Source organism: Salvelinus fontinalis, unplaced genomic scaffold (assembly GCF_029448725.1).
Source record: "Salvelinus fontinalis isolate EN_2023a unplaced genomic scaffold, ASM2944872v1 scaffold_0041, whole genome shotgun sequence".
NCBI lineage: Eukaryota > Metazoa > Chordata > Actinopteri > Salmoniformes > Salmonidae > Salvelinus > Salvelinus fontinalis.
The window spans coordinates 445,902-456,891 of NW_026600250.1; the positions used below are offsets into that span (position 1 = coordinate 445,902).

General features: G+C 39.3%; 1 protein-coding gene and 1 long non-coding RNA gene across 2 annotated transcripts; one reads left to right on the forward strand and one right to left on the reverse strand.

The window, feature by feature from the left end:
• The first annotated feature begins 643 nt into the window (after positions 1-643).
• On the forward strand, positions 644-1,285 carry LOC129842458 (uncharacterized). The gene is made up of 2 exons (XR_008757597.1): positions 644-724; positions 859-1,285. It is a non-coding gene; the product is annotated as an uncharacterized LOC129842458 (long non-coding RNA).
• A 3,699-nt stretch (positions 1,286-4,984) lies between these two features.
• Positions 4,985-6,039, reverse strand: LOC129842463 (gastrula zinc finger protein XlCGF17.1-like). The gene is made up of 2 exons (XM_055911028.1): positions 6,036-6,039; positions 4,985-5,941 (listed from the first exon to the last, which is right to left on the reverse strand). Exons 1-2 carry the CDS (start codon positions 6,037-6,039, stop codon positions 5,061-5,063), a joined length of 885 nt encoding a protein of 294 aa, XP_055767003.1. The 3' UTR covers positions 4,985-5,060.
• Between the last annotated feature and the right edge of the window lie 4,951 nt (positions 6,040-10,990).

Below are 10,990 nucleotides of genomic sequence, written 5' to 3' on the forward strand. Positions count from 1 at the left end.
TTCAAGTCAGCCTGATAAAATATTGAACAATTTGTGTACAAAGATATCTTGAAATGTGATATTAGGCCTGTATGGCAGTACTGTTACTGTATGGCAGTACTATATTGGCTAGTGCTTTCTCCAATATGTTCTTCTATTTTACATTACATGTTATTATATATATATATATATATCATCATATGTCATATGATGTCATATATATATATATGTTTTAGTGCTTGAAAGACTATTCTTTGACACATTTTCTCTTCCTTTGAAATTCTTATAGGACAGAACATGGACACAATGCAATTGGGATCAAGAAGAAGGTACAGATCTGTTGTAGGACAGCTGCATTTGAAGTGTACATTTAACCTACATAGCAGTCAACACAAACTGAAATCTATTAGCATACAAATGTGTGCAAATGATCTTTTCAGATCTTCTCAGAAATGAATCAAGTCCATGGAATGGATATAGACAAAAAGGTAATTCAAGGACTATCAGAAGTGGAGAGGCGAGGAAGGGGTGAGGACATCATCCTGCTATTTTGACAGTCCCTGAAGGACAATACAGAAGAGGTATTTGCTCTTATTCCTTCCCTTTCTCTAATGTATTTTCATAAAATTAGCAAGTGTAGTAAGATCGTTTCTTTACTTTACTAGGACTCGAGAGCACAACAGTGATTCTGCTCTTGCCCTACCTCTTCAATGAGGACCCGAGTGGCCTTTATGTCCGTGACAAGGTATGCCTATGCACCAATCATCTGTTTCTTCATTAACATAGGTGTGCATGCTGATATAAAACTACAGCTGAACATTTGTTATGTTCTTTGTTTATTGTATGTGTATTAATCTTTTCTTACTTTTGTTGACACAGATTTCACCGCTCCTCACTCCTTTACTGCACATCGGCGGAAATCCATTTCACCATGAGAGTGAAATCCCGCTGGCCTTTGATGGGGAGAACATCCACGCCCTCGAGGACGTCCCCATGGGACTTGGGGCTCTGCTACGGCTGTATTTTAAAATTTATGTTCTAAAGTTACTGTGTTCTGGGGATAAGAGAAGTTGGGGTGAAGTTACCAGGGCCGGTCATAAAGATGGCAAACTTCCTAACATAACTAAGTGGATACGATATACACACTAAAGCTGAAAAATCTGTATTTAGCATCAAGTCTACAATATTGTTAGTTTACCTATGATTTATTTTTAATGTATGTTGTTTTTATTGTACATCATTATTTTAGATTTTTTAAATGTCATGAAAAGCACTATACAAAGTAAATGTATTATTTATTATGGTCTGACATGTCTGCAGAAATGTTGCAATTTTGTCATGTGTTTTTTTTTTGTAAATTGTTTTGTAAATATTAATTCACATTTGTGGCGTCACTAAATAAACGTCACTAAATAAAATGAATTATTTATATCAGTATTGTTATTATTATTCCCCCCCCAAAAAATAGAATGGAGGGTGGACAGGGATTTTTTTTTAATTAAAATATGTTTTTGTAATGCAGGGAGGGTGGACAGGGAGTTCAAAAATGAACCCCAAAAGATTATTTGAGGAACCATTATAAGGGGTTCTTCAAATAACTTATAGGGGTTTCCCACAAAAGGTTCTTCAAATAACTTTTAGGGGTTCCCCCCCAGTTTCAATTTGAAGAACCCCTACTTTTTATAGTGTATATTGATAAAACTCACCTTGTCCAAGAGACATTTACATAGTTACACACAGCCCAATTTGGGATGACTATTTTGGGGCGAAATAGCGGCCACAACAGACAGACCTGATATGGCCCATAATTCAACGTCCTTGGACGTCACGTGCTGACTGGGTATGACCAAAGTTATTCTGTTTAGCTGCACTTTGTAGTACATTTTTACACTATAATAAATGTTTCTGATGCCACATAGCCCGTTTTCAAAGGGAGTCGTTGGTTTTTAGAGGCAGTCGCTTTTTAGCTTTTTGTCTGAAATTATTTTCTCAACTGCGATACCAACTCCAGTCAGCAGATGGCGATGTGCGTCTTTCAGGTGAATCTGCCACTGTGACGTATAAACTAGTGGACGGGACACTTCTTCAACATCAACAGCTAGTCAGCCACCTTGGTTCACTAACTTTATGGAAAAAGGTTTATTCAATAAATCTAGCAACTCCTCCCATACTGGGAAAATACAGGAATACACACTCAGAGCCTCCTGACTGGGCCCTGTTTACACCTCCACACAGGAATACACACTCAGAGCCTCCTGACTGGGCCCTGTTTACACCTCCACACAGGAATACACACTCAGAGCCTCCTGACTGGGCCCTGTTTACACCTCCACACAGGAATACACACTCAGAGCCTCCTGACTGGGCCCTGTTTACACCTCCAAGGTGCCTCCCTCACACAGGAATACACACTACGAGGCTTTTCTAAAAACTACATTTTGCGTGTTTCGCTCACCTCTTTTTTAAAACTAGGTTTGAGATGTGGTATCCACTCGGCTCGCTGCCTCTCAGATCAAAGGTGGGTCCATCTGCTCCATTCCCGAAGTGTGGTCTCACAGAGATCCCAAGTTTGAGGGATCCCTGGTGCCCCATTTACCCAGGTCGTCAGGATCGGTCACCAAGTGAAGATTAACATCCCCAAATGTGGTTAATTTCTTTAATATCAGAGGAGACAAACTTATCACACAAGTCAGAGTTATTCTTAAACTAAATCTTTATTCACTTATTAATAAGGGAGCAGGTCAAGACAACGCACACATATAAAGTGAATCAATTGAGTGCTCTACGATAACGATGGCTGGTCAACAAATCACCCCCAGATGATTTGTTGAGAGCCACGATACAAAAGTACAAAGGTCTTTTACAGCCAAGATAAACCCCTTTCAACCTACATGACCAACAACAGATGCATAGAACAGGTCACAAGGTTAAGATTTGTATGAGAGATAGTTATAATTCTCAGCAGACAGTATCTGCTGTAAAAACAGTACTCTTTGTGTAGAGACCAGGGTCTGGCCCTGGGGTCATCTCTCCCTGGTACCATATAGAACAGAAACATTAACTCATGCTCTGGAATGCGGTCTCTTTAGGTTTTGTCACCCAAAAGACATTGTAAATCTCCTGTCAGTGTTTTCTCCCAGAGGCCCATCCTCAGTAGAACACAGACTCAATAGTTCTAAGAACCCTCTATTCTGTTGCATAAAACAACCATTTGATCCAATAAAAGAATTATAACATAATCTTGCAATTTTGCTCTGTGTCCACTGAAAGTTGACTAGTAACAACAACTGGGACATAAAAGTCACCCACCATGAGACCCACTAAATCTGCCCAAGAAGAAGACAACAAAAGAACTGGTGTTACACATACTGACTAACGAGGTGACACCAATCAATGCGCCCTACGTGCTAACGAGCTATACGTGCTAAAGTCCAACCTCAAAACATAAATGGAAAAACGAAAGCCTGGAACACCTTCCCCCTTAAGACAACAAATAAATCCTATAACTTTTGTTGGACAAGTTTGCTCACCACCAACAGAAAACAACTTCCATTTTACATTATAATCAACTACAATGCTTCACCTTCTACAATTTAAACATGGTGTCTACTGGCTGTCAACAATTAAAAACAAGAAAAAACACACATTTCTAAATAATAATATACAATCGTATTATTTTTCTCCTTTTTCATTCTATAGAATCCTAAAACTCACTAGCTTCTAGAACTCTCGTCTTCCTAAAACTCATTAGCTTCTAGAACTGTCGTCCCCTTGGAATGAGCCCAAACAAAACTCATCTCCAATACGGAAAACCGTGCAGTCAAAATAAATTGTGATCCATGGCAACGCAATGGCTAAACGCAAAACTATGACTGCCCACCCTTGAAACAATCAGCAACCAAGTTGTCCTTAACACGGACATGTCTGATTTCAAGAGGAAACTCCTGCAATAACCATAGTAACTTTCCACCTCACTGTGGAGCTTCTCTCTCTTTTCAGGATTCACTCGATAGGCATGTTGTTGGATCGGGGCCCAGTCCCCAATGTCATGCTCTAGTACATTTGGGTTGGCACATATGAGAATTAACCCTGATATTCTAAAAACAGGGCAACAATGTCAACATAATTGTACCAAAAAACTGTCAGTTGGTTGCATAAACAATTATCATTACTTAATGTTACATGAAATGCAAATATGAAATATTTGATTGCATAGTAATATTTTCAGCGGCTTTTCAATTACATTTTGCTAGTTGGGATAGCCCAATGTCAAAACACAGTTTTAACGTGTCCAAATCAATAACCAATATGCAGAAACAGTTTGGGATAAATTGAAAACCTAACATGTGGTATATACAGAAACATCTGCCACAAGAATTTTCTTTTTTTAAAACAAGCTCCTTATAAACTGCACAAGCACCAGAAACACTGTTGTTTTGACAAGTAGCAATAAATCACTGATATCGATTAGGGGGAAATCAGGTGTACGTGCTGTTGAAACTAACAACTAAAAAACACACGGAAATGGGAGATATCTTTTAACTCACTGGTTAGAGGACAACCTGCAGAAGACAGTCAGCTACATATTGGAGTGGTGCATTTAAATTTAGGGGTCGCTAAACAAAGGAACACAACACTTATTTGTCATAACTCATCGATATCATGTTGAAATCAATTGATTCTGGGAATAATGTGTACATCACTGGTTAGAGGACAACTCTTTTTTTGTTCGTCACTTTGTGTTAAATCACATAAATAATACTCTTTCAATTCAGAGCCTGGATTTCTCCCAATGAGCCTAATATCCATATCATGTTGAAACCAATTGATAAGGGGGCAAACGTTTAGGGTTCTACATTGTGACATTCTGACTGACTGCAGAGTATATTAATATACTATATATTAAAACATTCTACACTGAGACATTAAAATACTCCTACTACAATGTTAAAACATTCTACATTGTGACATTAATTCATTGATATCATGAAACAACTCCTTCATGTATCAATTTTCTGATATTTGATCAGAGATCTTTATTCAGAGTATCTCTTGTCACATTGATCACAGCTATAAGATTTCTATCCTGTGTGTGTTCTATGGTGTATAGTCAGCTGGCTAGAAGTAGAAAAACTCTTGTCACATTGATCACAGCTATGAGGTTTCTCTCCTGTGTGTGTTCTATGGTGTACAGTTAGATAGCCAGAAGTAGAAAAACTCTTCCCACATTGACCACAGCTATAAGGTTTCTCTCCTGTGTGTATTCTCTGGTGCACTGTCAGATGGCCAGATCGAACAAAACTCTTCCCACATTGATCACAGCTATAAGGTTTCTCTCCTGTGTGTGTTCTCTGGTGTAATGTCAGATTGCTAGATTGACAAAAACTCTTCCCACATTGATTACAGCTATAATATTTCTCTCCTGTGTGTGTTCTATGGTGTATAGTTAGGCGGCTAGAAGTAGAAAAACTCTTTCCACATTGATTACAGCTATACGGTTTCTCTCCTGTGTGTGTTCTATGGTGTATAGTTAGGAGGCTAGAAGTTGAAAAACTCTTCCCACATTGATTACAGCTATACGGTTTCTCTCCTGTGTGTGTTCTATGGTGTACAGTTAGATAGCTAGAAGTAGAAAAACTCTTCCCACATTGATTACAGCTATAAGATTTCTCTCCTGTGTGTGTTCTCTGGTGTTGAGTCAGTTGGCTAGATTTAACAAAACTCTTCCCACATTGATCACAGCTAAAAGGTTTCTCTCCTGTGTGAATTCTTTGATGTATTTTAAGGTGTGATGAGTAGTTGAATCTTTTCCCACAGTCAGAGCAGCGGTGAGATTTCTTTCCTGTGGGTCTCTGCTGGTGTTTCTTGAGGAGTTCTGATTGGGAGAGACTTTTCTCTGCCTCGTCAGCATCATGATGTTGTTGAGGCTCCCCAGAGGATCCACTATAGTCACGTCTTTCTCCTGTGTGAACGACAAAGTCAGACAGATGGTTAAAGGTCCACAACAGCAGAAATCCACTGTTTATTTGAGGTAAAATGTGATGCCCAGAGCATACCCATGAAGTTGTACAACAATTGACGTCTGTTAAATTTGAAAATTAAGCCAGTCAAGAAAGCAACAATAGTCAGATTTAGTCTTGTTTTCACATTTAGTAGTAACATCGATGATTGCAGGCTACAAACACGTTTTTCAAGTTGTTGAAATCCTAAGCAGTGTGCCATATGACTTTTGGTCTCCAATATAGGCCCCTTTCTGTGTTTGCTAAAATTGCGGCACGAGGGCGATGCAGACACAATTTGATTGCAGAAACTCCTCCATGCTAATGAGGAAACCACTAGTTATGGATGTAGAACTATCTGGTAATGAGGAAACCACTAGTTATGGATGTAGTATATCTGCTAATGAGGAAACCACTAGTTATGGATGTAGTATATCTGGTAATGAGGAAACCACTAGTTATGGATGTAGTGTATCTGGTAATGAGGAAACCACTAGTTATGGGTGTAGTATATCTGGTAATGAGGAAACCACTAGTTATGGATAAATTATATCTGGTAATGAGGAAACCGCTAGTTATGGACGTAGTATATCTGGTAATGAGGATACCGCTAGTTATGGATGTAGTATATCTGGTAATGAGGAAACCACTAGTTATGGATGTGGTATATCTGGTAATGAGGAAACCACTAGTTATGGATGTGGTATATCTGCTAATGAGGATACCGCTAGTTATGGATGTAGTATATCTGGTAATGAGGAAACCACTAGTTATGGATGTGGTATATCTGGTAATGAGGAAACCACTAGTTATGGATGTAGTGTATCTGGTAATGAGGAAACCACTAGTTATGGATGTGGTATATCTGCTAATGAGGATACCGCTAGTTATGGATGTAGTATATCTGGTAATGAGGAAACCACTAGTTATGGATGTAGTATATCTGCTAATGAGGATACCGCTAGTTATGGATGTAGTATATCTGGTAATGAGGAAACCACTATGAGGAAACCACTAGTTATGGATGTAGTATATCTGCCTGGAGCAAAAATGGTGAGCAAAGATTTTAGTTTTTCACAATGTATTCTGAATGTGAATGGGGGGGAAACTCAGGGGAGTAACCATCATGTCCAGGTTGCTTATGAGAGCATTTCACACTACTTTGGATTATAATTGTAAGGCTTGTTTGAATGTCCTGCTTAATATAATGTTTGTGTCATCACAAATCAACCGCTTTGTACTTAAAAAACCCTTCAACCAGTAAAATGCTCTTTGGCTTTTCCATCAGCCTGACAATGAGGGTTTGTATACTATTTGCCAAATTGGCCCATAACTTCACCTAACAACAAATATACCTGTAATGAACGAAGAAGAACTTTGGTTGTTGTTGCATGACATACATAGTGTACTGTAGGACCCATAACAACAACATAGACCTACTGTAGGACCCATAACGTCACCTAACAACAACATAGACCTACTGTAGGACCCATAACAACAACATAGACCTACTGTAGGACCCATAACTTCACCTAACAACATAGACCTACTGTAGGACCCATAACTTCACCTAACAACAACATAGACCTACTGTAGGACCCATAACTTCACCTAACAACATAGACCTACTGTAGGACCCATAACTTCACCTAACAATAACATAGACCTACTGTAGGACCCATAACTTCACCTAACAATAACATAGACCTACTGTAGGACCCATAACTTCACCTAACAACAAATATAGGAAAATAGCTTTGTGTGTTTGTACAATAGCCTATCCATCAAGGAACAGTTCTCTACACATTATGAGCTAAGTATCTCTGTGTCCAAACAGACTAAAGATACCCTACAGTAAATCAACATTATAAACATCAATTTGTTAGGGATGTTGGATCCAACGTGGAGCACGGTATAACTGTCTTTACCAGAGTAATAGTTATATGTATAGTTATAACTGTAGTATCCTGTATAACTGTAGTATCCTGTATAACTGTAGTATACTGTATAAATGTAGTATCCTGTATAACTATGTATAGTTATAACTGTAGTATCCAGTATAGTCTGGGAGGAGGTGAAACCACTCAGGCTTATTTGATGTGATCTAATGTTTTGATCATCTGGTTTCTTACAAGCATTCAGTCACCAAAGGGGGTTCGGTCATTCCTTTGTTTATATACTGTCTCATTGACAAAAATATTTTGGATTATTTGTTTACATCATTCCTTTGTCTCGACATATACAGTAAACGTGCTGAGGTTCTAATGTTGCCAAGGAGACACATTTTATTTATTTATTTACAGTTTGGAGGGATGGTGGTCTGACATCCAGGCGACACGTTTTATTATTTATTTACAGTTTGGAGGGATGGGGGTCTGACATCCAGGAGACACATTTTATTATTTATTTACAGTTTGGAGGGTTGGGGGTCTGACATCCAGGATACACATTGTAATATTTATTTACAGTTTGGAGGGTTGGGGGTCTGACATCCAGGATACACATTGTAATATTTATTTACAGTTTGGAGGGTTGGGGGTCTGACATCCAGGATACACATTTTATTATTTATTTACAGTTTGGAGGGTTGGGGGTCTGACATCCAGGATACACATTGTAATATTTATTTACAGTTTGGAGGGTTGGGGGTCTGACATCCAGGATACACATTTTATTATTTATTTACAGTTTGGAGGGTTGGGGGTCTGACATCCAGGATACACATTTTATTATTTATTTACAGTTTGGAGGGTTGGGGGTCTGACATCCAGGATACACATTGTAATATTTATTTACAGTTTGGAGGGTTGGGGGTCTGACATCCAGGAGACACATTTTATTATTTATTTACAGTTTGGAGGGTTGGGGTCTGACATCCAGGCGACACATTTTGTTATTTATTTACAGTTTGGGGGTTGGGGGTCTGACATCCAGGATACACATTTTATTATTTATTTACAGTTTGGAGGGTTGGGGGTCTGACATCCAGGCGACACATTTTAGTTCTAATGGTGCCGTTCTGTTATTCTTTTCAGCTTCTTTTTCCAAGCATCTTACATTACTCTGAGACTAGTTATCCTGGGATCTAACATTACTCTGAGACTAGTTATCCTGGCATCTTACATTACTCTGAGACTAGTTATCCTGAGATCGTACATTACTCCGAGACTAGTTATCCTGAGATCTTACATTACTCTGAGACTAGTTATCCTGGGATCTTACATTACTCTGAGACTAGTTATCCTGAGATCGTACATTACTCCGAGACTAGTTATCCTGGCATCTTACATTACTCTGAGACTAGTTATCCTGGGATCTTACATTACTCTGAGACTAGTTATCCTGAGATCGTACATTACTCCGAGACTAGTTATCCTGGCATCTTACATTACTCTGAGACTAGTTATCCTGGGATCTTACATTACTCTGAGACTAGTTATCCTGGCATCTTACATTACTCTGAGACTTGTTATCCTGGGATCTTACATTACTCTGAGACTAGTTATCCTGAGATCGTACATTACTCCGAGACTAGTTATCCTGGGATCTTACATTACTCTGAGACTAGTTATCCTGGGGAATAGTTTCAATACATTGCAAAAAACCTAAACATGTTTTTGCTTTGGCATTATGGGGTATTGTGATGTCATTATGGGGTATTGTGATGTCATTATGGGGTATTGTGATACATTTTAGAATAAAGGGATGCACCGATATTACATTTTTGGCCAATACCGATATCCAATATTTTCCTTGCCCCAAAAAACGATACCGATAACCAATATTTAAAATTTTAGAGGCCTTTAAAGCATTCTAGTACAGCATTCTAATAGTTAACACACACACGGATGCAGCGGTCTAAGCCACTGCATCTCAGTGCAAGAGGTGTCACTACAGTCCCTGGTTCGAATCCGGGCTGTATCACATCCGGCCGTGATTGGGAGTTCCACAGTAGTTGTCTGTTATTGGTGTAGAGAGGAAGACAAAAGAGAGGGAACCCACATATGGATAGGAAGATACAAATTATCATTATTACTGGAAAATATGCATTTAAATTCCAGGAATTTTATAACTTTAGCTTTCTAGGTCAGTAGGTTACAGTAGGTTGTAACTCTAGGTCAAGCCAGTAGGCTACAGCAGGTTGTATCTCTCTAGGTCATGCCAGTAGGCTACAGTAGGTTGTATCTCTCTAGGTCATGCCAGTAGGTTACAGTAGGTTGTAACTCTCTAGGTCATGCCAGTAGGCTACAGTAGGTTGTAACTCTCTAGGTCATGCCAGTAGGCTACAGTAGGTTGTATCTCTCTAGGTCATGCCAGTAGGCTACAGTAGTTTGTAACTCTCTAGGTCATGCCAGTAGGCTACAGTAGGTTGTATATCTCTGGGTCATGCCAGTCGGTTACAGTAGGTTGTATCTCTCTAGGTCATGCCAGTAGGTTACAGTAGGTTGTAACTCTCTAGGTCATGCCAGTATGCTACCGTAGGTTGTAACTCTCTAGGTCATGCCAGTAGGCTACAGTAGGTTGTATCTTTCTAGGTCATGCCAGTAAGCTACAGTAGGTTGTATCTCTCTAGGTCATCCCAGTAGGCTACAGTAGGTTGTATCTCTCTAGGTCATCCCAGTAGGCTACAGTAGGTTGTAACTCTCTAGGTCATGCCAGTAGGCTACAGTAGGTTGTACCTCTCTAGGTCATGCCAGTAGGCTACAGTAGGTTGTAACTCTCTAGGTCATGCCAGTAGGCTACAGTAGGTTGTATCTATCCAGGTCATGCCAGTAGGTTACAGTAGGTTGTAACTCTCTAGGTCATGCCAGTAGGTTACAGTAGGTTGTAACTCTCTAGGTCATGCCAGTATGCTACAGTAGGTTGTAATTCTCTAGGTCATGCCAGTAGGTTACAGTAGGTTGTAACTCTCTAGGTCATGCCAGTAGGCTACAGTAGATTGTAACTCTCTAGGTCATGCCAGTAGGTTACAGTAGATTGTAACTCTCTAGGTCATGCCAGTAGGATACAGT